Here is a 25117-nt window from a genome sequence, read left to right on the forward strand (position 1 = left end):
AGAACTCAGCATATTGTCATGCTTAACATCGATGTTTTTACGAAACGATCTCAGACAAGGGGAAAGGTACAAGGATTGGAGTCCAGAGGAAGCCAGGAACAAGCTTTAGGAGTTCCAGTGAAGTTGCTGTCATGTCCGACTCTGTGATCCCATTGACTGCAGCCTACCAGGCTCCTCCATCCATGGAATTTTCCAGGCAAGAGTACTGGAGTGGGGTGCCATTTCCTCCTCCAGGGGATCTTCCCAACCCAGGGATCGAACCTAGGTCTCCCTCATTGCAGGCAGATGCTTTACCATCTGAGCCACCAGGGAAGCCTTAGGAGTCCTGAGCACTTAGTTTAAGTTGCGTCAGTGAATTTCAACAACGTGTGAAATGGCTCCTAGGGGAGCTTATTAGAACCTCAGAGCCCAGTATTTTTATTGGGCACTCTGCTTGGAACATAACATTTTTGACCTTCAGAAGCATAGCAGGTCAGCAGCATAATACAGAGACAGTACCTGTCCTGAGCCATTCATCCCTTCTGGGCATGATAGCAAGCATCCCAAAGTCTAAGTCCCTAAACTAGCCAAGGGCAAACTGTGAAGTTCAAAGGATAGGACCGCATGTTAACTCATTTTCACAGTGACTTAAATGATACCAAAATAGGGAAGTTCAAATTCCTTTAACAAATACTAAGCAAATACAGTTTGCTATGACAAAAATAAGTCATAGCTTTGAGGTGAAGGTTTAAATACACATATGTCATTGTAACAATAGTTATATCACAGCAAAAATGCTTACACGTGTTCAGGATTTAATGATGACAAAAATATACAGAATATCTGGTGAGAAAGAATCATGCCTCTCAATAAATCTTTTATCTATTTAGATATATTGCCAAGTGATTTGACTTGCAAATATTCCCTGTATTTGCCTCTAGTTCTACAGAGATGTTAACAACCAGGTTAATGCCATGTATTTCCATTGCACATATGTCAACAGTTTCTCCTTTATTCTTTCTTCCTACTGTTGAAACTTGTAGCCTTGACTTCAAGAAAGAGAAGATTAACGAATATGGGGCCATAATTCCCGCATTGTTAAATGTGCATAACTGGAGATTAAAGAGTGTGTTGTTGCAGGCTTAGTCAAGTTCATGGACCTGTCTGTGAGTTTTACTGAGATAGTCATGGGAGTGTTTTTTTCAGCTGGGAGGGCCCTCTACAGAGACGTGATACTGGAGACCTATACGAATCTGGTCTCTGGTTGTACATGCCGCTCCCCTTGGTACTCAGGGTCTGACCCATAGACCACCTTTCCTGTCTCAGTCGTGGGATGCCCCGCAGCCTCTGGGGTCAGTGACATCATCCTTGAAATTTGAGGGTTAAAGATTTGTAATCTGTTCACAGGTATGTTACATACCTGACAGTTGAATAGTCTAAGCTAAATTATAAATGGGTAACTTACTTTGCCTTCCTTGAAGCAGTGTCAAGAGCATAGGCCTCTAATCAGACCTCCTCATTATATACTTCTGTCCTTGTTCTAACCAGATGGATGGCTTGAAGGAAATTTCTGTCTACTGTGATTTTTAAATTTGGAGATCCATGTTTTAAGCATCTATTTGTTGTTTTTGTCTGCCTATTTTTTGGTCTCTACCTCTCTATCGATTGTTTGATTGACTGCTGGGCCCCAGCAGCTTCCTGGATGTTAGTTCCCAGACCAGGGATCAAACCTGGACCCTCTGCACTGAGAGCACAGAGCCCTAACCATTAAACCACCAGAGGATACCAAGACTTCCCCTTTCAGGGCTAGCCAGTTCTTAGAGGTAACAGACTACTCTTAGGGGCTATTCCTTTCATCTGTAAATTAAAAACCCCAAACCCCTAATAGAAACCCCTTCTCTTTCTGACTCTTACACTTCAATAGACTATACTTCTCATCGCCTAACGGCCTGTGCCAGGCAAATAAGGACAGCCTCCATGCTCCAAGGCCTGACAGGATTCAGACTAGCCAATACCAAGCCGTTAGCCTGCCTTGCCTCGCCGTTCCTGTCGAAAACAAGCTCTGGATCGCGCCTTGTTTGCTTCTGTCCCCTGAGCGGTCCCGATCTTCCCCGTTGGGCCCTTCGCGATGTTCCCCGTCTCAAGTTTCTAGGGATCTGTGGAGCATAAATTTGCCCCTTGGTGTCAGTTCTTACCATTTCTGTGTACCTTACTGTGGTAGATTCAACAGTTCCTGGGTATGTTTCTAGAACACGCACGAAACATATTACAACTTCCTCGTAAGGGCCTACAAGGCTCTACACAGGGAGCCTGAAAGTGACACTGGGGATGAACAGAAAGCAGCAGATGACAGGACTCCAGGGTCAGGATCCTAGTGCCGTATTCCTTTCTGGTTTGCAGGGAAGAAAACTACGTTGCCCAGAAGTCTGAGCGCCGCGTGTTTGCGCCGGCACTGGGCCAAAGACAGCTGAGCGTGGGGGCGGGACTTCCGGGGCTCTTACTGCCTCAGTCGGCGTCCGGCGCGTGCCTGGGGCTGTAAGGACTGAAAACCGGCGCGGCCGCGTTTCCCCGGCAGGAGCTGGAAAGGCCGGTGAGGACGCTGTAGCTCACCTCCGCGTCGGTCAGTGGACGAGCCTGACATCCGCCCCGGGTCCTCCGTCACGGGGGTGTCTCCTGAGCGCTCGCCGGGGTCCCGATCCGTCCCCACAGCTCTGACGCAGTAGCCTGGGCCCCTACGCCGGGGCTACTGAGGCTCGGAGAGCGAAGGTCCGCCTAGGCGTGGCCCGCCCGAGGCAGGGTCCGGGCGGCGGGCGGTGAATCCTGGAGCCGCCTCTTTGGCCCCACGCTCTCCACAAGACCCCGCGATGGCGGCGGCGTGGATGGACCCGAGGCGGGTGAGTGGACGGCATTTTTAGCCTTGCTGCTTCGGAGAGGACTCCTGGGCAAAGAGGACGCTACGTAGCCATCGGGTTTCTCATTGTCCTTGTCGTTTATTTGCAACAACCGGCTTGTCATTTATCCTCCATCTTAGCACCTTGCCTGTCTCGTCAGGTGTGTCATCAGTGCGTGAAGGATAAATGAGGCTTTTGAGGTAGAAATTGCTAGGCAGTCAGTGTAGAACTCTGAGACCTGGGTCTTGTTCTCAATAAACATCTCGCAACCCCCTCCAGTACTCTTGCCTAGAAAATCCCATGGACGGAGGAGCATTGTAGGCTACAGTCCATGGGGTCGCAAAGAGTCGGACATGACTGAGCGACTTCACTTTCACTTTCCATTAGCCTAAAGCTAAACCCTTTGTCCGGAATTCCTGGAATATGTCCTTAGTCTGATAAATTATCAGCCCTCAGATCCAGGGAAGTAATTGACTTCTGTTCCATATGCCTGAGCACAAAACAACTGGTGTTCATTAATCTTAAACCCATATATCTGGTCCTTTGTAAAATGGCCAGGAGGCATGAAAAAGCGTGGCGACTTAATCCGAGGAGCAAGAAAAGCCATCAGATCAGATCAGATCAGTCGCTCAGTCGTGTCCAACTCTGCGACCCCATGAATCGCAGCACGCCAGGCCTCCCTGTCCATCACCAACTCTCCGAGTTCACTGAGACTCAACGTCCATCGAGTCAGTGATGCCATCCAGCCATCTCATCCTCTGTCGTCCCCTTCTCCTCTTGCCCCCAATCCCTCCCAGCATCAGAGTCTTTTCCAATGAGTCAACTCTTCGCAGGAGGTGGCCAAAGTGTTGGAGTCTCAGCTTTAGCATCATTCCTTCCAAAGAAATCCCAGGGCTGATCTCCTTCAGAATGGACTGGTTGGATCTCCTTGCAGTCCAAGGGACTCTCAAGAGTCTTCTCCAACACCACAGTTCAAAAGCATCAATTCTTTGGCGCTCAGCTTTCTTCACAGTCCAACTCTCACATCCACACATGACCACAGGAAAACCATAGCCTTGACTAGACGGACATTTGTTGGCAAAGTAATGTCTCTGCTTTTGAATATGCTATCTAGGTTGGTCATACCTTTCCTTCCAAGGAGTAAGCGTCTTTTAATTTCATGGCTGCAGTCACCACCTGCAGTGATTTTGGAGCCCAGAAAAATAAAGTCTGACACTGCTTCCCCATCTATTTCCCATGAAGTGATGGGACTGGATGCCATGAGTTTCATTTTCTGAATTTTTCACTCTCCACTTTCACTTTCATCAAGAGGCTTTAGAGTTCCTCTTCACTTTCTGCCATAAGGGTGGTGTCATCTGCATATCTGAGGTTATTGATATTTCTCCTGGCAATCTTGATTCCAGCTTGTGTTTCTTCCAGTCCAGCGTTTCTCATGATGTACTCTACATATAAGTTAAATAAACAGGATGACAATATACAGCCCTGACATACTCCTTTTCCTATTTGGAACCAGTCTGTTGTTCCATGTCCAGTTCTAACTGTTGCTTCCTGACCTGCATACATATTTCTCAAGAGGCAGGTCAGGTGGTCTGGTAGTCCCATCTCTTTCAGAATTTTCCACAGTGTATTGTGACCCACACAGTCAAAGGTTTTGGCATAGTCAATAAAGCAGAAATAGATGTTTTTCTGGAACTCTCTTGCTTTTTCCGTGATCCAGCGGATGTTGGCAACTTGATCTCTGGTTCCTCTGCCTTTTCTAAAACCAGCTTGAACATCAGGAAGTTCACGGTTCACATATTGCTGAAGCCTGGCTTGGAGAATTTTGAGCATTACTTTACTAGCATGTGAGATGAGTGCAATTGTGCGGTAGTTTGAGCATTCTTTGGCATTGCCTTTCTTTGGGATTGGAATGAAAGCTGACCTTTTCCAGTCCTGTGGCCACTGGAAATTTTTTTTTTTTTAATTTGCTGGCATATTGAGTGCAGCACCTTTGCAGCATCATCTTTCAGGATTTGGAATAGCTCAACTGGAATTCCATCCCCTCCACTAGCTTTGTTCGTAGTGATGCTTTCTAAGGCCCACTTGACCTCACATTCCAGGATGTATGGCACTAGGTCAGTGATCACACCATCGTGATTATCTGGGTCGTGAAGATCTTTTTTGTACAGTTCTTCTGTGTATTCTTGCCATCTCTTCTTAATATCTTCTGCTTCTGTTAGGTCTATACCATTTCTGTCCTTTATCGAGCCCATCTTTGCATGAAATGTTCCTTTATATCTCTGATTTTCTTGAAGAGATCCCTAGTCTTTCCCATTCTGTTGTTTTCCTCTATTTCTTTGTATTGATCACTGAAGAAGGCTTTCTTATCTCTTCTTGCTATTCTTTGAAACTCTGCATTCAGATGTTTATATCTTTCCTTTTCTCCTTTGCTTTTCACTTCTCTTCTTTTCACAGCTATTTGTAAGGCCTCCCTAGACAGCCATTTTGCTTTTTTGCACTTCTTTTCCATGGGGATGGTCTTGATCCCTGTCTCCTGTACAATGTCACGAACGTCATTCCATAGTTCATCAGGCACTCTATCTATCAGATCTAGGCCCTTAAATCTATTTCTCACTTCCACTGTATAATCATAAGGGATTTGATTTAGGTCATACCTGAATGGTCTAGTGGTTTTCCCTACTTCAATTTAAGTCTGAATTTGGTAATAAGGAATTCATGATCTGAGCCACAGTCAGCTCCTGGTCTTGTTTTTGCTGACTGTATAGAGCGTCTCCATCTTTGGCTGCAAAGAATATAATCAATCTGATTTCGGTGTTGACCATCTGGTGATGTCCATGTGTAGAGTCTTCTCTTGTGTTGTTGGAAGAGGGTGTTTGTTATGACCAGTGCATTTTCTTGGCAAAACTCTATTAGTCTTTGCCCTGCTTCATTCTGTATTCCAAGGCCAAATTTGCCTGTTACTCCAGGTGTTTCTTGACTTCCTACTTTTGCATTCCAGTCCCCTATAATGAAAAGGACATCTTTTTTGGGAGAGAAGCCATAAAGATGTTAAATTAAACATGTTGACCTTTAAACTGACTGGTCACAAAAAACGTATTTTAAGTACAGGAGCCAATCAAAAATGTACAGATTAAGTACTCAGTTCAGTTCAGTTGTGTCTGACTCTTTGCAACCCTGTGTACTGCAGGACACCAGGCTTCCCCATCCATCACCAACTCCCCGGGCTTGCTCAAACTCATGTCATGGTGATGCCATCCAAACATCTCATCCTCTGTTGTCCCCTTCTCCTCCTGCCCTCAGTCTTTCCCAGCATCAGGGTCTTTTCCGATGAGTCATTTCTTGGCATCAGGTGGCCAAAGTATTGGAGTTTCAGCTTCAGCATCAGTCCTTCCAATGAACACCCAGGACTGATCTCCTTTAGGATGGACTGGTTGGATTTCCTTGTAGTCCAAGGGGCTCTCAAGAGTCTTCTCCAACACCACAGTTCAAAAGCATCCATTCTTTGGTGCTCAGCTTTCTTCACAGTCCAACTCTCACATCCATACATGACCACTGGAAAAACTATAGCCTTGACTAGATGGACCTTTGTTGGCAAAGTAATGTCTATGCTTTTTAATATGCTATCTAGGTTGGTCATAACTTTCCTTCCCAGGAGTAAACATCTTTTAATTTCGTGGCTGCAGTCACCATCTGCAATGATTTGGGAGCCCCCCAAAATAAAGTCTGACACTGTTTCCACTGTTTCCCCATCTATTTCCCATGAAGTGATGGGACCAGATGCCATGATCTTCATTTTCTGAATGTTGAGCTTTAAGACAACTTTTTCACTCTCCTCTTTCACTTTCCTCAAGAGGGTTTTTAGTTCCTCTTCACTTTCTGCCATAAGGGTGATGTCATCTGCATATCTGAGGTTATTGATATTTCTCCTGGCAATCTTGATTCCAGCTTGTGCTTCTTCCAACCCAGTATTTCTCATGATGTACTCTGCATACAAGTTAAAAAACAGGATGACAATATCCAGCCTTGACGTACTCCTTTTCCTATTTGGAAACAGTCTGTTGTTCCATGTCCAGTTCTAATGGTTGTTTCCTGACCTGCATACAGGTTTCTCAAGAGGCAAGTTAGGTGGTCTGGTATGGGACCACCGTATATACAAAATTAAATTTGTTTTAATTTTAGGTACTTTACTAAATTTTGAGGTACTTTAAACTTCAAAGAATATGTGTCTTATATGTGGCTGACCATCATCAGTTCAGTTCAGTTGCTCAGTTGTGTCCGACTCTTTGTGACCCCATGAACCGCAGCATGCCAGGCCTCCCTGTCCATCACCAACTCCCAGAGTTTACCTAAACTCATGTCCATTGAGTTGGTGATGCCATCTAACCATCTCATCCTTTGTTGTCCCATTCTCCTCCTGCCTTCAATCTTTCCCAATATCAGGGTCTTTTCAAATGAGTCAGCTCTTCGCATCAGGCGGCCAAAATACTGGAGTTTCAGCTTCATTATCAGTCCTTCCAATGAACACCCAGGACTGATCTCCTTTAGGATGGACTGGTTAGATGTCCTTGCGGTCCAAGGGACTCTCAAGAGTCTTCTCCAACACCACAGTTCAAAAACATCAATTCTTCAGCACTCAGCTTTCTTTATAGTCCAACTCTCATATCTGTACATGAATACTGGAAAAACCATAGCTCTGGTTAGGCGGACCTTTGTTGGCAAAGTAATGTCTCTTTTTTAATATGCAGTCTAGGTTGGTCATAGCTTTTCTTCCAAGGAGCAAGCATCTTTTAATTTTATGGCTGCAGTCAGCATCTGCAGTTATTTTGGAGCCCCCCAAAATAAAGTCTGTCACAGTTTCCATTGTTTCCCCATCTATTTGCCATGAAGTGTTGGGACCAGATGCTGTCCGTGATCTTAGTTTTTTTAATGTTGAGTTTTAAGCCAGCTTTTTACTCTCCTCTTTCACTTTCATGAAGAGGCTCTTTATTTCCTCTTTGTTTCTGCCATACGAGTGATGTCATCTGTGTATCTGAGGCTATTGATATTTCTCCCAGCAATCTTGACTCTAGGTTGTGCTTCACCCGGCCCAGCATTTCACATGATGTACTCTGCATATAAGTATTTAACTGCATATTTAAGTATTTAACTGTATAATTAACAATATACAGCCTTGACGTACTCCTTTCCCAATTTGGAACCAGTCTGTTGTTCCATGTCCAGTTCGAACTATTGCTTTTTGACCTGCATACAGATTTATCAGGAGGCCAATAAGTTGGCCTGGTAGTCCCTTCTTTTTAATAATTTTCCACAGTTTATTGTGATCCACTTAGTCAAAGGCTTTGGCATAGTCAATAAAGCAGAAGTAGATGTTTTTATAGAACTCTCTTGCTTTTTCTATGATCCAATGGCTGTTGACAATTTGATCTCAGGTTCCTCTGCATTTTCTAAATCCAGTTTGAACATCTGGAATTTCTCTGTTCATGTACTGTTGAAACCTGGCTTGGAGAACTTTGAGCATTACTTTGCTAATGTGTGAGATGAGTGCAATTGTTCAGTAGTTTGAACATTCTTTGGCATTGCCTTTCTTTGGGTTTGGAATGAAAACTGACCTTTTCCAGTCCTGTGGCCACTGCTGAGTTTTCCAAATTTGCTGACATATTGAGTGCAGCACTTTCACGGCATTCAAAGCACAGAATGACGCATCATTCTATCACCTCCACTAACTTTGTTCGTAGTGATGCTTCCTAAGTCGCATTTGACTTGACATTCCAGGATGTCTGGCTCTAGGTGAGTGATCACATCATCATGGTTATATGGGTCATTAAGATCTTTTTTGTGTAGTTCGACTGTGTATTCTTGCTACCTTTTCTTAATATTCTCTGCTTCTATTAGGTCCATACTGTTTATGTCTTTTATTGTGCCCATCTTTGCATTAAATGTGCCCTTGGTATTTCTAATTTTCTTGAAGAGATCTCTAGTGTTTCCCATTCTATTGGTTTTCTCTCTTTCTTTGCATTGATCACTGAGGAAGGCTTTCTTCTCTCTCCTTGCTATTCTTTGAAACTCTGTATTTAGATGGATATATCTTTCCTTTTCTCCTTTGCCTGTCACTTCTCTTCTTTTCTCAGCTATTTGTAAGGCCTCCTCAGACAACCATTTTGCGTTTTTGCATTTTTTTCTCTCTTGGGGATGGTCTTGACCACTGCCGCCTGTCCAGTGTCATGAACCTCCATCCATAGTTCTTCAGGCACGCTGTCTGTCAGATCTGATTTCTTGGGTCTGTTTGTCACTTCCACTGTATAGTTGTAAAGGATCTGATTGAGGTCATACCTGAATGGTCTAGTGGTTTTCCCTACGTTCTTCAATTGAAGTCTGAATTTGGCAATAAGGAGTTCATGCTCTGAGCCACAGTCAGCTCCAGGTCTTGTTTTTGCTGACTGTATAGAGCTTCTCCATCTTTGGCTGCAAAGAATATAGTCAAAGTGATTTCGGTATTGACCATCTGGTGATGTCCATGTGTAGAGTCTTCTCTTGTGTTGTTGGAAAAGGGTGTTTACCATGACCAGTGCATTCTCTTGGCAAAACTCTGTTAGCCTTTGGCCTGCTTCATTCTGTACTCCAAGGTCAAACTTGCCTGTTACTCCAGGTATCTCTTGACTTCCTGCTTTTGCATTCCAGTCCCCCGTAATAAAAAGGACATCTATTTTGGTGTTAGTTCTAGAAGGTCTTGTAGGTCTTCATAGAACCGTTCAACTTCAGCTTCTTTGGCATTAGTGGTTGGGGCATAGACTTGCATTACTGTGATGTTGAATGGTTTGCCTTGGAAACAAACAGAGATCATTCTGTCATGTTTGAGATGCACCCAAGTGCTGAATTTTGCACTCTTGTTGACTATGAAGACTACTCCATTTCTTCTAAAGGGATTCTTTTCCCAGAGTAGTAGATATAATAGTCATCTGAATTAAATTCACTCAAATCAGTCCATTTCAGTTCACTGATTCCTAAAATGTAGATATTCATTCTTGCTGTCTCCTTTTTGACCACTTTCAATTTGCCTTGATTCATGGGCCTAACATTCCAGGTTCCTATGCAATATTGTTCTTTACAGCCTCGCACTTTACTTCCACCACCACTCATCCACAGCTGGGCCTTGTTTTTGCTTTTGCTCAGCCTCTTCATTCTTTCTGGAGTTTTTTCTCCACTCTTATCCAATAGCATATTGGGCACCTACCACCTTGGGACTTTCATCTTTCAGTGTCATATCTTTTTGCCTTTTCATACTGTTTATGGGGTTCTCAAGGCAAGAATACTGAAGTGGTTTGCCATTCCCTTCTCCAGTGGGCCATGTTTTGTCAGAAGTCATCCATCTTGGGTGGCCCTACCCAGCATGGCTCATAGTTTCAATGAGTTAAACAAGGCTGTGATCTATGTGATCAGTTTGATTAGTTTTCTGCGGTTCAGCGTGGTGGCTTTTCTTGTTTGGGAGCATAGGCTTAGTAGTTGTGGTGCACGGGCTTAGTGACTCCAAGGCGTGAAGGGAAGGGATCTTCTGAGGCCAGGGATTAAACCCATGTCTCTTGCATTGCAAGGTGGATTCTTAACCACTGGACCCTCAGGGAGGCCCTATTGCAGCTCTTAAGTAGCAGAAACTAACAAACGGTAGGTCACACCACAGCCTGTATGTTCACTCTCTCCTCTGGAACTGTGCATGGAGTGCCTGGAGATGATACCCATAAAGTAAACTTTGCAAGCCAGGCAGGCTTCTTTCTGGTAGACAGTTTTGGCCTGAGCCAGGAACATAGCATTTCGGGAGGTGGAAGTGTGTGGACCAAAAGAAAAGCATATTGGTTGTTCCGGAAGCCCTCAGAGGGTCTATACAATTGCCAGAATCCTCCCCACTCCCCCATCTGCTGAGACATGTGAGGAAGATATGATCTTTTCTATCAAAGGAGAAGTTATAAGAAATAAAAAGTGGTTCATTCTTAGGATACTTTAACAGAAAGGTGTATAACCGGCTTATAAATAAGATTCCTAAAATGACAGCTAGTTGCCAATCCTTTGTTCTTTTCACTTCCTGATTCTCCTTCCTCACCAGGACGTTTTGGCAGGCTAATTTCACGGGCTTTATCCTGGTCATGAGGAAAGCACTAAAAGGGTGGGGAAAATAGTTACTATAAATCATCCAATCAAAAACTTAGATGGCCTCCAGGAAGATTGTAACTGTGTCACTGTCAGCCTGTGAGCGGCTGGAGGAGGGAACCTGCATTTTAGGAACGAAAACAGCAGATTTCCCACTCCATGTGCTTACTCCCAGACTTTTGTAGCGCACCCTTCTGCAGAAGTAAAGACCGCCTTACGGAGTGATCTTTGATTGTCTGTCTTACTCCCGCAATACCGTTTGAGAGCATTTCCAGCTGGAGTGTCCTGGGAGGGCCAGACAGTGCGCTCATTTGCTGGAGGCTCCATCCTGCTCAGCCAGGACAGACAGACAGCCCATCCGAGGCCTGACTGCAGCCTGCACCGTCCTCAGCAGTTCCTGGTCCCTGGTCCCGAGGCATTTCCTCCGGGACACGTACTGTCAGGTCTCAGGTAGAGATGAGCAGGGATGGCTCCTGTGGATTCTCCCTGGGAGTCTCCAGGATTCAGACAGCAACGGGAGCCCGTCCAGGTCTGTCCACTTCATGGAGGTATCACCGCCTGGTCAGGCTCCTGTGAGGTGGGCGATGATGAGTCTGCTCTTCTGCCCACGTCTGCAGAACTACTTTCAGCGGTGGCCGAAGTGAATATAACTTCGAAGTTTGCTTAAAACAGCTCACGTCTTCGTTAACTGGGGTTTTACTCTGCCAGTGGGTCAAGGGAACCTGGGTTTAAATCCTGCCTCTGATCTCAGCTCATGGAAACTCTGGGTGAGCTGGTTGAGCTCCTGGGCCTCAGATCCATTACTAATGTGAATTTGACTGACCCCATGGGGGTCAGCAGCCAGTCATGTGGCCAGCACCCAGTGTTTCTGCTATAAATAGTTTTTCTTTCGTTCTCATAAGTGTTATCGTTCAATGAGAGTCTTTGTATTGACTCAGAAATTATTCAAGGTTCAGAGAAAGTAAGCGAGGCCCCCACGTTCATTCCACAGGCAAGTGTTGATTTAGGACTTTGAATTCAGACCTCAGAAATGGGCCTTCAGAGCTGGGGACTTCCAGTCACTTTAACAAAACATGCAAAGTGCTCACCGTGAGGCAGGCGCGCGGTGGGCGCCGTCGGGTCCTGTGCGCTGTCACTGTGATTAGTATTGCTGTTGGGATTTCGTGTACACTTTCACCCTTTTTCTTTCTCATGTTTCTGACGTCGTTGTGCCCTTAACCCTCTGTGCCCCACAGCCCCTGCAAACGGTGCTGACCTCGTGTCGTTCTCCATTGGCTCCCACATGGGAGGCTTCCGTCTCCTCTGTGGCTGCAGTCACCCTTGAGTGGTGGCCGCCTCCTTATGTCCCGCGCCGAGCTCAGCCCGTAGGAGGTGTCTGGTCTCTGCGTCTTCGCCATGGAGAGGAATGGGCTCTGACCCCACCAAGAGCCCCAAGACCAACCCCGCTGCCTCTGTTGACTTTCCAGGTGCCTGTTACTTATGAGGACGTGGCTGTGACTTTCACCCAGGAGGAGTGGGGGCATCTGGGCCCCGTGCAGAGGACACTGTACTGGGAGGTGATGCTGGAGACCTGCAGGCTCCTGGTGTCTCTGGGTAAGGCCCCCAACTCTGCTTCTCTTCTTCCTCTGGCTCCAGGTCCAGCGGTCTGAGAAAGCCTCTGCGGCCCAGCCAGCCTCCTCCCCCAGAGCTTCAATTGTTTTCTGTTCTCACCCCTTCCTGCCTGGGCCTCGTAGGTCTCACTGAGGGAGGGTTGGACCAGAAGCCTAATTTGCCTCTGGTCACAGCCAAAGGAGAAGGGTGTGTTGGGACGGAATGGGGGCATCTCACAGAACCCAGAGGTCGGAATTCCCGCTGGGCTGCCTAAGGGGCCGATGCAGTGACTTAGAGAAGCGTGTTCTGCCCTGGCTTCTGGGGCTCCCGTTCTGCCTCTCTGTGGGTTCGCCGTGTCGCTTTCTTTTTGCAGTGCTTCCTTTTTCTTTTGCTGCTGCAGCTACTTTACAGAAGGAAGGAAGTCTCCAAGTGCTTGCTCTCTGACGCCTGCACCCCCCCTTACCTCTGTTTCCTTCCGGATGTCTGTCTTGTGCCTCTGTTCATGCTCTCCTCATGTCATTCTCCCACACACTGTCCTCAGAAGGTAAGGAATGTAGGGCTGTTGGCATGAGTCCCTCAGAAAGCTTGATCCACTCAAAAGGCACATCTTGATCGTGAACAGCTCTCCTTTGCGTTTTTTGGTGGCACGAGTCCTTTCTTTTGTGAAATCTTGACAAGAGTAAGTGATACTTGATGTTTGTACAAATGTCTCTATTTGATCCAATCACGGTGTGGGATTCCCACCCCAAGTTTTTATTTTTAGTAGTTTGTGAAATACTGAATTCAGGTGTCCCCAGGCCTGCCCCTCCCTCCAGCCCCATTTCCTGAGCTCTGACTCCCCTGCTCGTGTCACCCTCTCCCCACCACAGCCACTTGTCTGAGGCTGCTGGCCTCACACCCACTGTTTGCCGTTTCCCTCTTACTGGAGCACTTGGGAGACCAGGTCTGGTGCTAGGCCCCTGGCGGCTAATCCCTGCTCTGCTGCCCTATCCATGAGCGGTGTGTCCCTGGGCAAGTGACTGAACCCTGCTGTGGGTCCATTATCGCAGAGGCAGTGTCTCCTGAAGTAACACAGCGTCTTCCTCACATGGCCGGCAGTCCCGCGGTGAGGAGAGCAGGTTTAGCCGTCGTGGACCCTGCTGCTGTCACTGCCGTTAATGACGTCAGCACCCTCCTCGTCATGGTCATACGCTTGGACTCAGCATTTTCTGAGACAGTGTTGGGTAGCTTTGTACTTAAATAGGCCGGGTGCCAGAGGTGAGTAGACCTCCATTCATGTCATGGCTGCAGCGGGTCATTTCATCTGCCTGAGCCCCCGTTTCTTTATCTGTAAAATGGTGCTTGTTGCAGTATGTACTTAACGTGGGTGCTGTAAGGAAATCCTGCAATAGAATCTTTCACTCACGGTCCACAAGGATGGTCAAAATAGGACTTTGCTTAGGACCTAAAAAGACACAGATCTGTGCAGACATTTACCTTGTTCTTGAATGAACAGACTCAGTATTTTACATACGTATGTCGTTTCTTTTCTAAATTAGTTCGTAAACTTAATTCATTTTTTTTAATGCATTTAAATTAAATTGCTTGGCATAGTCCCTGGAATATGGTTATACCTGTAAATAATGTTTTTTTTAAGACTTTTTTTAAAATCAGTTTTAGGTTCACAAAATTGAGAGGAAGTACAGAGATCTCCCACAGTCTGCTCCCTGCACTGGTGCATTGGTGGTTGTTGAGTCGCTCAGTCGTGTCCGACTCTTTGTGACCCCATGGACTGTAGCCCACCAGGCTCCTCTGTCCATGGGATTCTCCAGGCAGGAATATTGGAGTGGGCTGCCATTTCCTCCTCCAAGGGATCATAGCCTCTTTCATTATCTGTGTTCTCCCTACATGGTACATTTGTTACAGCTGATGTATCTACATTAACACATAATGACATGAAGTCATTAGTGTGCATTAGGGTTTACTCTTGGTAGTCAATGAGTTTGGACGGATGACATGTATCCACCATAGTATCGTACAGATTATTTTTGTGGCCCTAAAAGTCCTCTCTGTTCACCCCCAACCCTCACCAGCCACTGATCTTTTTTGACTGTCTTCATTTGTATTTTCCAGAATGTCATATAGCTGTAATCTTATAGTACTTAGGCTTTTCAGATTGGCTTCTTTCACTCAGTAACGGACATCTGTTTCTTCACATCCTTTCATGGCTTTTTGATGCTGAATGATATTGCCTGGATGTGCCATAGTTCATCCACTTACCCACTGAAGAAATCTAAAGTGAAAGTGAAAGTCGCTCAGTCGTGTCCGACTCTTTGGGACCCCATGGACTGTCCACGGAACTCTCCAGGCCAGAATCCTGGGGTGGATAGCCTTTCCCTTCTCCAGGGGATCTTCCCAACCCAGGGATCGAACCCAGGTCTCCCGCACTGCAGGCGGATTCTTTACCAGCTGAGCCACAGGGAAGCACATCTAGGTTGCTTCCAAATTTTGGCAGTTATGAGAAAAGCTGCTGTAAATGTCCGTGTGCAGGCATGCAGGTTTTTAGGCAGACGTAGGTTTTCAGGACCTTTGGGTAAAGAGTGAGGACTATGATTGATGGACCCTGTGGTGAAGGTATGTTTAGTTTTTTGAGAACCCACAAGACTTCAGAATGGTGGCATCATTTACATTCCCACCAGCGTGGAATGAGGGTTCCTGGAGCTCAGCATCCTCCACAGCATTTGGTGTTGTCAGTGTTCCTGTTTTACCCCTTCTCATAGGTGTGCACTGGTGTCTAGTTTTAATTTGCATTTCCCTGATGACAGTCTAAAGGAAATTAGTCCTGAATATTCATCAGAAGGACTGATGCTGAAGCTGAAGCTCCAATACTTTGGTCACAGGATGTGAAGAACTAACTCATTGGAAAAGACCCTGATGCTGGGAAAGATTGAAGGCGGGAGAAGGGGACGACAGAGGATGACATTGTTGGATGGCATCACCGACTCGAAGCACACGAGTTTGAGCAAACTCTGAGAGTTGGTGATGGACAGGGAGGCCTGGCGTGCTGCAGTCCATGGGGTCGCAAAGAGTCGGACAGAACTGAGCGACTTAACGTATGACAGTCTGTGGAGCATCTTTTCATATGCTTATTTGCCATCTGTATATTGTCTTTGGTGAGATGTCTTTTAAGGTCTTTGCTCTTGCCTTTGGGGAGGTGTCTGATAAGGTATTTGGCTCATTTTAAAATGGGATTGTTTTCTTACTGTCTAATTTTAAGAAATATTTGTATTTTTGGACAACTGTCCTTTATCAGGTATGTCTTTTGCAAATATTTTCTGCTATCTGTGTGTGGCTAGTCCTCTCATATCTTTTGGCAGAGCAGAAGTTTATAATTTTTATGAAGTGCAACTTATCCATCATTTCCTTCATGGGTTATGCCTTTGGTGTTATATCTAGGAAGGTATCTCATACCTATAGTCACCTAGGTTTTCTCCTGTAATATCTTATAGGAGTTTTATGGGTTTGTGTTACATTTAGATCTGTGATCCACTTTGAGTTAATTTTTGTGAAGGGGATAAGGTCTCTGGGATAAGCCACAGTTCAGTGAAATCTTCTCAGGAAGTGACATTTGAGCTGAGACCCCAAGAATGAATAGTAAGCTAGTCGGAGCAAACTGGGAAAAAACAGCTTTCCAGCTGACAAGACAGCACATGCAAAGGCCCTGAGGTCACAGGGGGCGTGGCTCCTGACAGCCAATGGGCGGACTCCTTAATTTGCATTGCCCTGTCCCTGAGCACATAAGCAGATGGGGTGAACATCTGCCTAGTGATGACTGGTGAGTCCTGGGCTCTGCTGTAGGATCTGCAGGTGCACTTTCTGTGTGGGTCCCGGTACCTCCGCCAGCGACTTATCTGCATCCCTGACCCCCTCATTTGTTGATGTGTGTTTGGCTGCACATGACAGACCAGCTTCAAGCAGTCTGTGCCCCAGAGGAAATGTATCCTGTTGTCTAAGAAGCTCAGAGGTGATGCTGGCTCCCAGGTGGGGGATGCCAACTCAGGTGTCTATTTCTCCACATCCTTGGTCCCAGTGCTCAGGCCAGTCGCCTCACAGACATCGCAAGATGCTTCCCGGGGGCAGGAGCAGCTGACATGGGTCACCTGTGGACCTTAGCTGCCGTCTGTGGGACGATGGAGACCAGACTCTATAGCCTGCCAGGTTGGCCGCCAGCACCTGGGGAGCATTTAAGTCCACTGGTACTTGGACCTCTCCCCACAGACTTTGTCTGACCTGTTCTGTGCTGGTAACGGGACACCCTGGGTGTTCCTGGTGTTCAGGGAGGCAGCGGAGGACCCTGACTCCACTGAATTAGGTAAAGTCTTCAGGAAATAGTCTGAGCAGTGCGGGGTTCTGGGGATGGAGATCGGGGAGGGGTCCTGTCTGTGCAGCTGGCAGTCACATCTGCCGTCTTTGGGGACTGAGGGTGGTGGTCTCACATGTTTCCCAGGTGCAGGGTTCTGTTTGCCTGGAGGGGAGCAGCCACATGTTGGGGTCTCTTCCAAACCCTGCAGTCCTGGTCTCGGTTGAGAGGCTTCTTTCTTCTTCCTACATATTCCCCACGTTGTCTTTTTTCCTCTGTGAACAGGATGTCCTTTGCCTGAGCCAGAGCTGATCTCCCCAGTGGAGCCCGGCCCTGAGTCACAGACATCAAGGAGAGGGCCCACCCCCAGCTCCTGCTCGGGTGAGTACCCACAGCTGGCTGGGGCTCACAGCAGCATGCACACCTCACGGGGGCCGCAGCCCGTCCGCTCTGTGAGAATGTTCTTGTCACGGCCACTCTGGGCCCGGGGGATCCCTGCAGCCTTCGAACCCGTGCTTGCCCTGCCCTGGGACGCTGCTGGGAGGTGTGGGATGTGTCAGGTAAGTTCAGGCTCTTGGCTCCATGAGCTTGGGCTTAAAGACTAAGTGTAACACAGCACACAGCCTTGTGGCCCAAGGATGTTCCGTGGTCTTTGTATGTGAGTTTGGCCAAGGTAAACCTAGCTGCTCAAACGAATGTCCATGGCACAGTGTACGGAAACGTGTTCTTCTTGAGCCAAGGACTGCGTGGGTCCGTGGGGTCTGCGAGCAGGCAGGTCTTCAGGGAGGCTGCCTCCCGCCGTGGTGTGGGCCCGCCAGGGCCCCTGGCGCCTCCGCGGAGGGCGGCGGAGAAGGAGGGGCGGTGCCGCAGCCGCCCGCGCGGCGCTCCCGCACAGCGCACTCACCCGAGGCTCGCCCTTGTCGTGGCGCCCGGGGCCGGGAGCAGAGGCTGGGTGTGCCCACGCAGAGGAAAGACGCGGTTTGCTGAGCGTGGTTTGTTACGCTCTGTCCGCTTCTGGGAAATTGCAGTTGTCATGGTTTCTGCCTCATTGGGGGTTAGAGGATGTACTGGATTGTGTGTGGAAGTGCCCCTCACTGCGCCTGACCATGGAGGGCTCAGCACACCTGAGCTGTTGGTGTCATGGGACTACTGCCCTTGAGTCAGGGCAGTGTCTCACGTTTCCTCCTGGACAGCAGGAGCCATTCTCACCTTCTCCACCACCGACACTCCCCGCGTTGAGCGGACAGATGCACCCCCTTGCTCTTGTCTTCTGTCCTCTTTGCCTAAACCTCAGGGCACCTCACACTGAACACGCCCGAGAGAGAGCTCGGACCTTGCCCACTCCTCCTGCCTCGCGTGCAGGTCAGGAGGCAGGCGCACCTCAGACGGCTCCTCGGCACCCCTGTCTCCACCAGCGCCTCCATCCAGGAGGCACCAAACCCTGTCCGTTGCACACGCACATCTCTAGTCCATCACCTCCACCAGCTGTGTGAGACCCGTCCCCACACTGTCAGTCCAGGCTTTTGGCTTCTGCCTGGGTGGTGCCAGCACGCCCTGGCTGGTCTCCCTGCCTCTGCTCTGTGCCCCTTTGTCTGTCTGTCCTGTCTCCCACAGCCTCTCCCCAGGCCCCGAGGCCTCAGCCCGTCTTTATGTCAAAAATAGAGCCTGGCCCTTGTGCTGCTCCATCCTTAACCCTCCCCTGTCATGGAGTGTCCTGTGTGTGGCTTCCATCATCGCCTCCCGCCAGCTGCTGTTTTCCACACGGTGATGTCTGTGTTCCAGTACTGCTCTCTCACCCTCTCCCTGCCCCCGTTTCCACATGTCTGTTCTCTGTGCCTGAGTCTCCATTGCTGCCCTGCATACAGGATCATCTTTTTGTTCTTAAATAACTCTCCAAGGTTAACCCACACATTCGTGGTCTCCCACCTTCAATTTGCATGCTTCCTGGTTAGGTCCCAGTGCACATACTGGACTAATCCATAATGAAAAGTTAAATCTGATTGACGTTTTGCCCTGTGTCTGGCCCTCTGCTGTGCATGGCATAGGCGGTGTGTCACTTCATCTTCACAGCAGTCCTACAAGACAAGTTCTCGCTTTAGCTTTAATTTTCAAAAGAGGAAAATGAAGGCCTATGACATTTGAGTACCTTGCCAGATGCCATAAAGCTAGCGTTGAGTTCTTTTGGAATTCGGGCCTAGGTTTTTGTGGTCAGAGGCCATAATACTCACATGACCTCTAACTTCTGTTGGGTGGAGCCCGGGTACAGGTTTCACTTCATCGTTCTATGGGCTCATTGTCATCACTGATTCATGAATGACCTTGACTGATTGATGTAGGAATGAAATTATTTCTCTGCTCATTCATTTCTTTTTGAACATAATGCACTTAACATCCCTAGACTCCAGTATGAGAACCTTGCTCATGCCCTCCTGTCTCAGCGAGGGCTGCTGTAAAAAGAAAGCCACAGCCCAGGCAGCTCAAGCAGCAGACTTTTGTGTCTGTCAGTTCAGGAGTCTGGGAAGACCTGGATCAAGGTGCTGGCAGATCCCGGCTGAGGAGGGCCCGCTCCTCTGTGTGCAGATGACAGCTTTCTCATTCTGTCCTCATGTGGCAGAGAAAAGGAGCAAGCTGTCTCCTCTTTCTTCTCGTAAGGACACTAATCCCATCTCAGGAACCCTCCTCTCTCCAACCTTGTGTTTTCATGCAGGGCAGCTCCCTGGTTCTGGAAGACTATGCGTTTGTGCGTTCTCTTTCCTAAGGCTGAAAGAACCTCCTAATTTTCTCTACCACATCCGTAGGTCTGCCCTTACCAGGAAGCCTCCACAGCCCATTCCTGTCCCATCTGGGAGCACTAGGCGCCCCTTCGCTGGCTCCCCTGTGCAGAGCGCCATGAGGTGTTGTGGTTTGGAGCAGACTCACCACACGCGGTGTCATCATCCCTCTGTCTGCCCTCCTAGTCTCCAGACATTCTGTCCCCTGTCCATACTCTCCCCCTGGGCTTTCCCTTTAAAATTTTCAAGAATTCAAGCAGGAGAAAGAAAGAAATTGCAAACCTGAGTTTCAGAGACCTGAAAAGACAGCAGGCTGAAAAGACGGCCACTGTCTTCATCTTACTCTCACTGCCACGGTGATTTCGTTTCTTCTACACTGCCATCACTTACGAGCCTTTTTGTGTATTGTCTTCCCTCCAGGTGACAACACAAAACCTGAGACCCCACAGCCTGCCCCTTCCCACCCAGCCCCATCTGAGGAAGTCTCGCCCCAGAAACGACCAACTCAGCGGGCCTCAGGGCACTCCCAGCTGGGGCAAACCAAGGATGTGGATAAGCCATTGGAGATGCGGGAAGGTCCCCTAAGACCAGGGACAGGCCCCCAGGGGAAGGAACTCCCTGGGAAAGTAAACCCTGATCATCATGGTTTAGGGACAGATGACTGTCTGCCCTCGAGGACTGCACAGCAGCGAGTCCCTCCAGGAGACATTCTCTATGAACGGGAGTCACGTGGGCTGGTGAAAGGACCCCTGACTCATGAAGGGAACTTTCCCTGTAAGTGTGGGGAATGTGGGAAAGCTTTTAACACACATGGCTTCCTTCTTCGACACGAGCAGCTTCACTCTGGAGTGAAGCCCTATGGATGCACAGAGTATGGGAGAGCCTTCAGCAAGAGCACACACCTCCTCCAGCACCACCTGATCCCCACCAGGGAGAAGCCCTATGAGTGCAGTGAGTGTGGGAAGGCCTTCCAGCACAGGTCACAGCTCACAACACACCAACGGATCCACACCAGGGAGAAGCCCTATGAGTGCAGTGAGTGTGGGAAGGCCTTCCACCGCAGGTCACAGCTCACCACGCATCAGCTGATCCCCACCAAGGAGAAGCCCTATGAGTGCAGTGAGTGTGGGAAGGCCTTCCACCGCAGGTCACAGCTCACCACGCATCAGCTGATCCATACCGGGGAGAAGCCCTATGAGTGCAGTGAGTGTGGGAAGGCCTTCCACCGCAGGTCACAGCTCACCACGCATCAGCTGATCCACACTGGGGAGAAGCCCTACAAGTGCCTCGAGTGCGGGAAGGCCTTCTACCGCAAGTCATACCTCAAGGAGCACCAGCGGACCCACACCGGGGAGAAGCCTTATGTGTGCACCGAGTGTGGAAGGGCCTTCGTCTACTGCTCCACTTTCATCTTGCATAAAAGGGCCCACACTGGAGAGAAACCCTATGGATGCAAAGAATGTGGGAAGGCCTTTAGCAGTCGGTCAAGCCTTAGCCGGCACTTCACCATCCACAGTGAAGAGAAGCCCTACAAGTGCACGGAGTGTGGGAAAGCCTTCAACCGCAGAGCATACCTCAACAGCCACCAGCGGATTCACAGTGGAGAGAAGCCCTACAAATGCGTGGAGTGTAGGAAGACCTTCTGGTGGAGCTCAAGCCTTGTTCGACACTCCATCATCCACACTGGAGAGAAGCCATGTGAGTGAAGTGAGTGTGGAAAGGCCTTTAGTCGCAGCCCGTCCCTCACTCAGCGTCAAAGGGTTCATACTGGGGGAAGCCCTGTCAGTGTGACAGATGTGGGAAGACCCTGCACACTTAAATCGTTCCACATTTAGAGTTGAACCTCTAAGAACTCTTTCTGGGGAAAGACTTCTGCATGTAACCCCTGAGGAAAATCTTTTGCCAAGGAAACATCTTACTCAGAATCTGATCATTCATACCAAAGAGAAATCTGCTCATTTTTCTTCCCTGTGAGAAAACCTATTTGCAGGATATCAGTTGTCATCTAAAGAATCATGTTAGAAATGGAGTCAGCCTAGAAACTTATTCTATATCTGAAAATTCACACGGGAGAGTGAGCCAGTCTTTATTGTGCACTTAGCAAAGCCTTCAGGCACATCTTCCTCCTCAGTTTACACTGCAAAATTATCTCAGGGATATTTAAACAAAAGAGGAAGAGACATGGAAGAGAAGAAGTACAAACACAGCTTTCAGATTTCCATGCCGAGCCTGTGGCAGTTTGTTATCCCTTAGTTTACCTAAGGTAAGAGGAGTGTTGTTGCAGACATCAGAGGACCTCGTTCCTTTTGTTTTACCTTGTATACACATGCGCTCCTGTCCACTGTCAGGAGAGTTAAACAGTTGAGGGTGCATATGAAAAGATTCACTGAAAGTCACTTTTGCTTCCCTAGTAGCTCAGACCGTAAAGCATCTATCTGCCTGCAATGCAGGAGACCCGGGTTTGATCCCTGGGTTGGGAAGACCCTCTGGAGCAGGAACTGGCAACCCACTGCAGTATTCTTGCCCAGAGAATTCCATGGACAGAGGAGCCTGGCGGGCTACAGTCTGTGGGGTTGCAAAGAGTCAGACACGACTGAGCAGCTAACACACACACACCTTTGTTCTACAGCATTGTCTCTCCCCTTGAGTAGCCTGTATCTTTATGAGAAATATGCAGGCTTGACTTACAATACACTTTAATATTTAAGGAGATAAAGATGTATGTATGAATGAACCCATTTTACTGAAATGATTGGTATTTTTGAAACATAATGTGTCATGTGTCTTTAACCAGCTGGCACTCATACTTAATCTGTTTATCTTTTTATTTGTCGTAGGGTGAGGAGGACAGTATAACTGTGCAACCTTCCCAGATGAATCCCAGTTCTTCCCTCTGAGTCTTCCTTAGGCTTCACAAACACTTCAGTGATTTTCTAGAGGTTGAATTGCAGCCACAACAGAACAAAACACACAGCTAAACTAAGCTAAATGATAGCACTACATTCAGAGAAGAAATCTCATTTTTAATCTTACAAAAGATGGTGTGAAGACTCACTGTCAAGTAGAGTGACTAGAATTTTGCCGATTGAAGTGAGCTTGTGTTAGTACACGTACAGGTGAGCTCCACAAGCGTCGCCTTGCTTAGTCCCGTGTAAGCACCAGTGACTGATATCATTTGTCAGGGCATTGTGAGATTCCTTCCTTTTATTTTTTTAAGCAACATGTGATAGTATTATTACCTCACATTAAGAAATATACTGTACAGAAAGACATAAAAATAATCATGTATTCACTCTGAACGCTTCTCAGGGCTTGTCAAATGACTACATGTCTAGTTTTGTATGGCCATTGTAGGCCATGTCATTTCTGTTGTGTTAATCTATGGCGTTATTGTGAAGGCCACTCTTCATGCTTGTCTAAGAAGTCCAGCAAGCTCTAGGTGCTTAAATCTCTGATACATGTTGAGTTACTTTTTGTGTTAACCATGTGCAGTTTAGGTTGTGTTTTTCTTGCCTAAGGGTGTTTGGTTGTTCTGGCACATTTGAATAGTTGAAAAGACTATCCTGCCTCTATTGAATTGAACTTAGTGGAAAAAAAAAAAATCTGTTGGGCATATTAATTTTTGGACTGTTTCTGAGTTCTTTATCTTATCCTACTGATCTGTGTATTTAAACCTCTGTCAATACATTATCTTGAATACTGTAGCTATCATTAAATCTTAAAATTGGATAAAGTACTTCCATCTTTATAGTTTTTTTTTCTTTATAGTTTTTAAAATTGATTTAGCTTCCCATGTCAATTTTTCCTTTGGTTTTCTGTTTAAGTTTTAACATGTGCTGGTCTATATATTAAAAACATCTTGTGGGATTTTTATAGAAATTCCATTAATCTATGGATCATTTTTGGTGAGATTTGGCGTCTTTATTATGTTGAGTATTCCACTCCATGAACATGGTATGTCTCTTCATTTATTTGGATCTCTGATTTATTTCATAAGTGTTTTATAATTTTCAGCTTACAGATGCTGAGCATATTTTGTTAGGTTTTTATTGAGTTTTTAACTTCAGTTTTATCATTGTCATTACTGTTATTGAGAAATATAATTAATTTTTATATGTTGACTATGTATGCCCTTGCTGGACCCATTTATTAGTTCTAGCAAGTTTTTTGTTGGCAGATTCCTCAGGATTTTCTTCATAAGCAATAAGTTATCTATCTGCAGCTCAGCTCAGATGGTAAAGAACTTGCCTGCAATGCAGGGGGCCCAGGTTCAATCACTGGGTTGGGAAGATCCCTGGAGCAGGAAAGTGGCAACCCATTCCAGTATTCTTGCCTGGGAAATCCATGGAGAGAGGAACTTGGTGGGCTACAATCCCTGGGGTCACAAAGAGTTGGACACAACTGAGCGAATAACACCTGCGAATAGTGAACATCTTATTTCTTCTTCCTTAGGTGTATCCCTTTTATTTCCTTTTTCTTTCTTTATTCTGCTAGCCAGAATTTTCAGTACAATGTTGAATAGAAATGATGAAAGAGGACACCCATGTCTTGTTCTTAATGTTAAGGGGAAAGCATTCAGTGTTGCTTGATCATTAAATAAGAGGACAGTATGGGTTTTTATATAGATGTTTTAAAACCAAGTTTGGTAGGTTTCCCTCCTTATTTGCAAAGACCTTTCATTACAAATTGGTGTTGAATTTTGTCAAATACCTTTTCTCTTTCAGCTGATGAGATCATATGACTTTTCTTCTGTAGCCTGTGTATATGATGGATTGTCTGACTGGATTTGAATGTTGATCCAGCCTTGCATTTCTGCAGCAAACCCTGTAGTTACAGAATATGGAACACACACACACACACACACACACACACACATTTTTTTTGCCAGTATTTTGTCGAGAAATTTTACGTGTAAAATCGTGAGCATATTGGCCTATTTTTTTTGGCACTGCTGTCTGAATAATACTGGCCTCCCAAAATGACCTTTGAGTGTTTTTCCCTTTTTCCCTCCCAGCCTGGTTGAGATTTTGAGAGTTGGTTTTCTTTCTTCTCTAAATATTTGGTAGAATTCTCTGGTGAAACCATTTTGGCCTGGAGATTCCATTTAATGGAATTCATTAACTGGACTTCATGAGAATATGTAGGGATGTCATTAGCTTTGATACATTGTAAAGCAAAGTTTCAAGTTGAATATCTTATAATGATTTAAAAACAGCAAAATTATGCTTTGAATAATAGGACTTGAGCACTTCAAAGGACCATAGAGACCCTCTTCAATTTAATGATTAGAAAACTGAGGTGCAGAGAAGGCAGGTGACTAGTGCAAACCCATATTCTCAAGATAAGGCCAGATAGTGTCCTTTTCTCCTAGCCTGTTGGAATTCTGCCCTTTATACTGCTTATAAAAG

General features: G+C 46.8%; 1 protein-coding gene across 2 annotated transcripts; it reads left to right on the forward strand.

Annotated features, from left to right (window-relative positions):
- The first annotated feature begins 2459 nt into the window (after positions 1-2459).
- Positions 2460-23445, forward strand: LOC123465126 (zinc finger protein 805-like). Of its 2 annotated transcripts, none has more exons than XM_045163367.1 (5): positions 2460-2873; positions 12476-12602; positions 17224-17319; positions 20130-21416; positions 22547-23445. In XM_045163367.1, exons 1-4 carry the CDS (start codon positions 2844-2846, stop codon positions 21413-21415), a joined length of 1539 nt encoding a protein of 512 aa, XP_045019302.1. In that variant the 5' UTR covers positions 2460-2843; the 3' UTR covers position 21416; positions 22547-23445. The 2 variants fall into 2 exon arrangements, with proteins under 2 accessions (XP_045019302.1, XP_045019303.1); XM_045163368.1 differs by having other exon boundaries at positions 2461-2873; positions 20130-21407.
- Positions 23446-25117: the final 1672 nt, after the last annotated feature.

Source organism: Bubalus bubalis, chromosome 18 (assembly GCF_019923935.1).
Source record: "Bubalus bubalis isolate 160015118507 breed Murrah chromosome 18, NDDB_SH_1, whole genome shotgun sequence".
NCBI classification, from domain to species: Eukaryota; Metazoa; Chordata; class Mammalia; order Artiodactyla; family Bovidae; genus Bubalus; species Bubalus bubalis.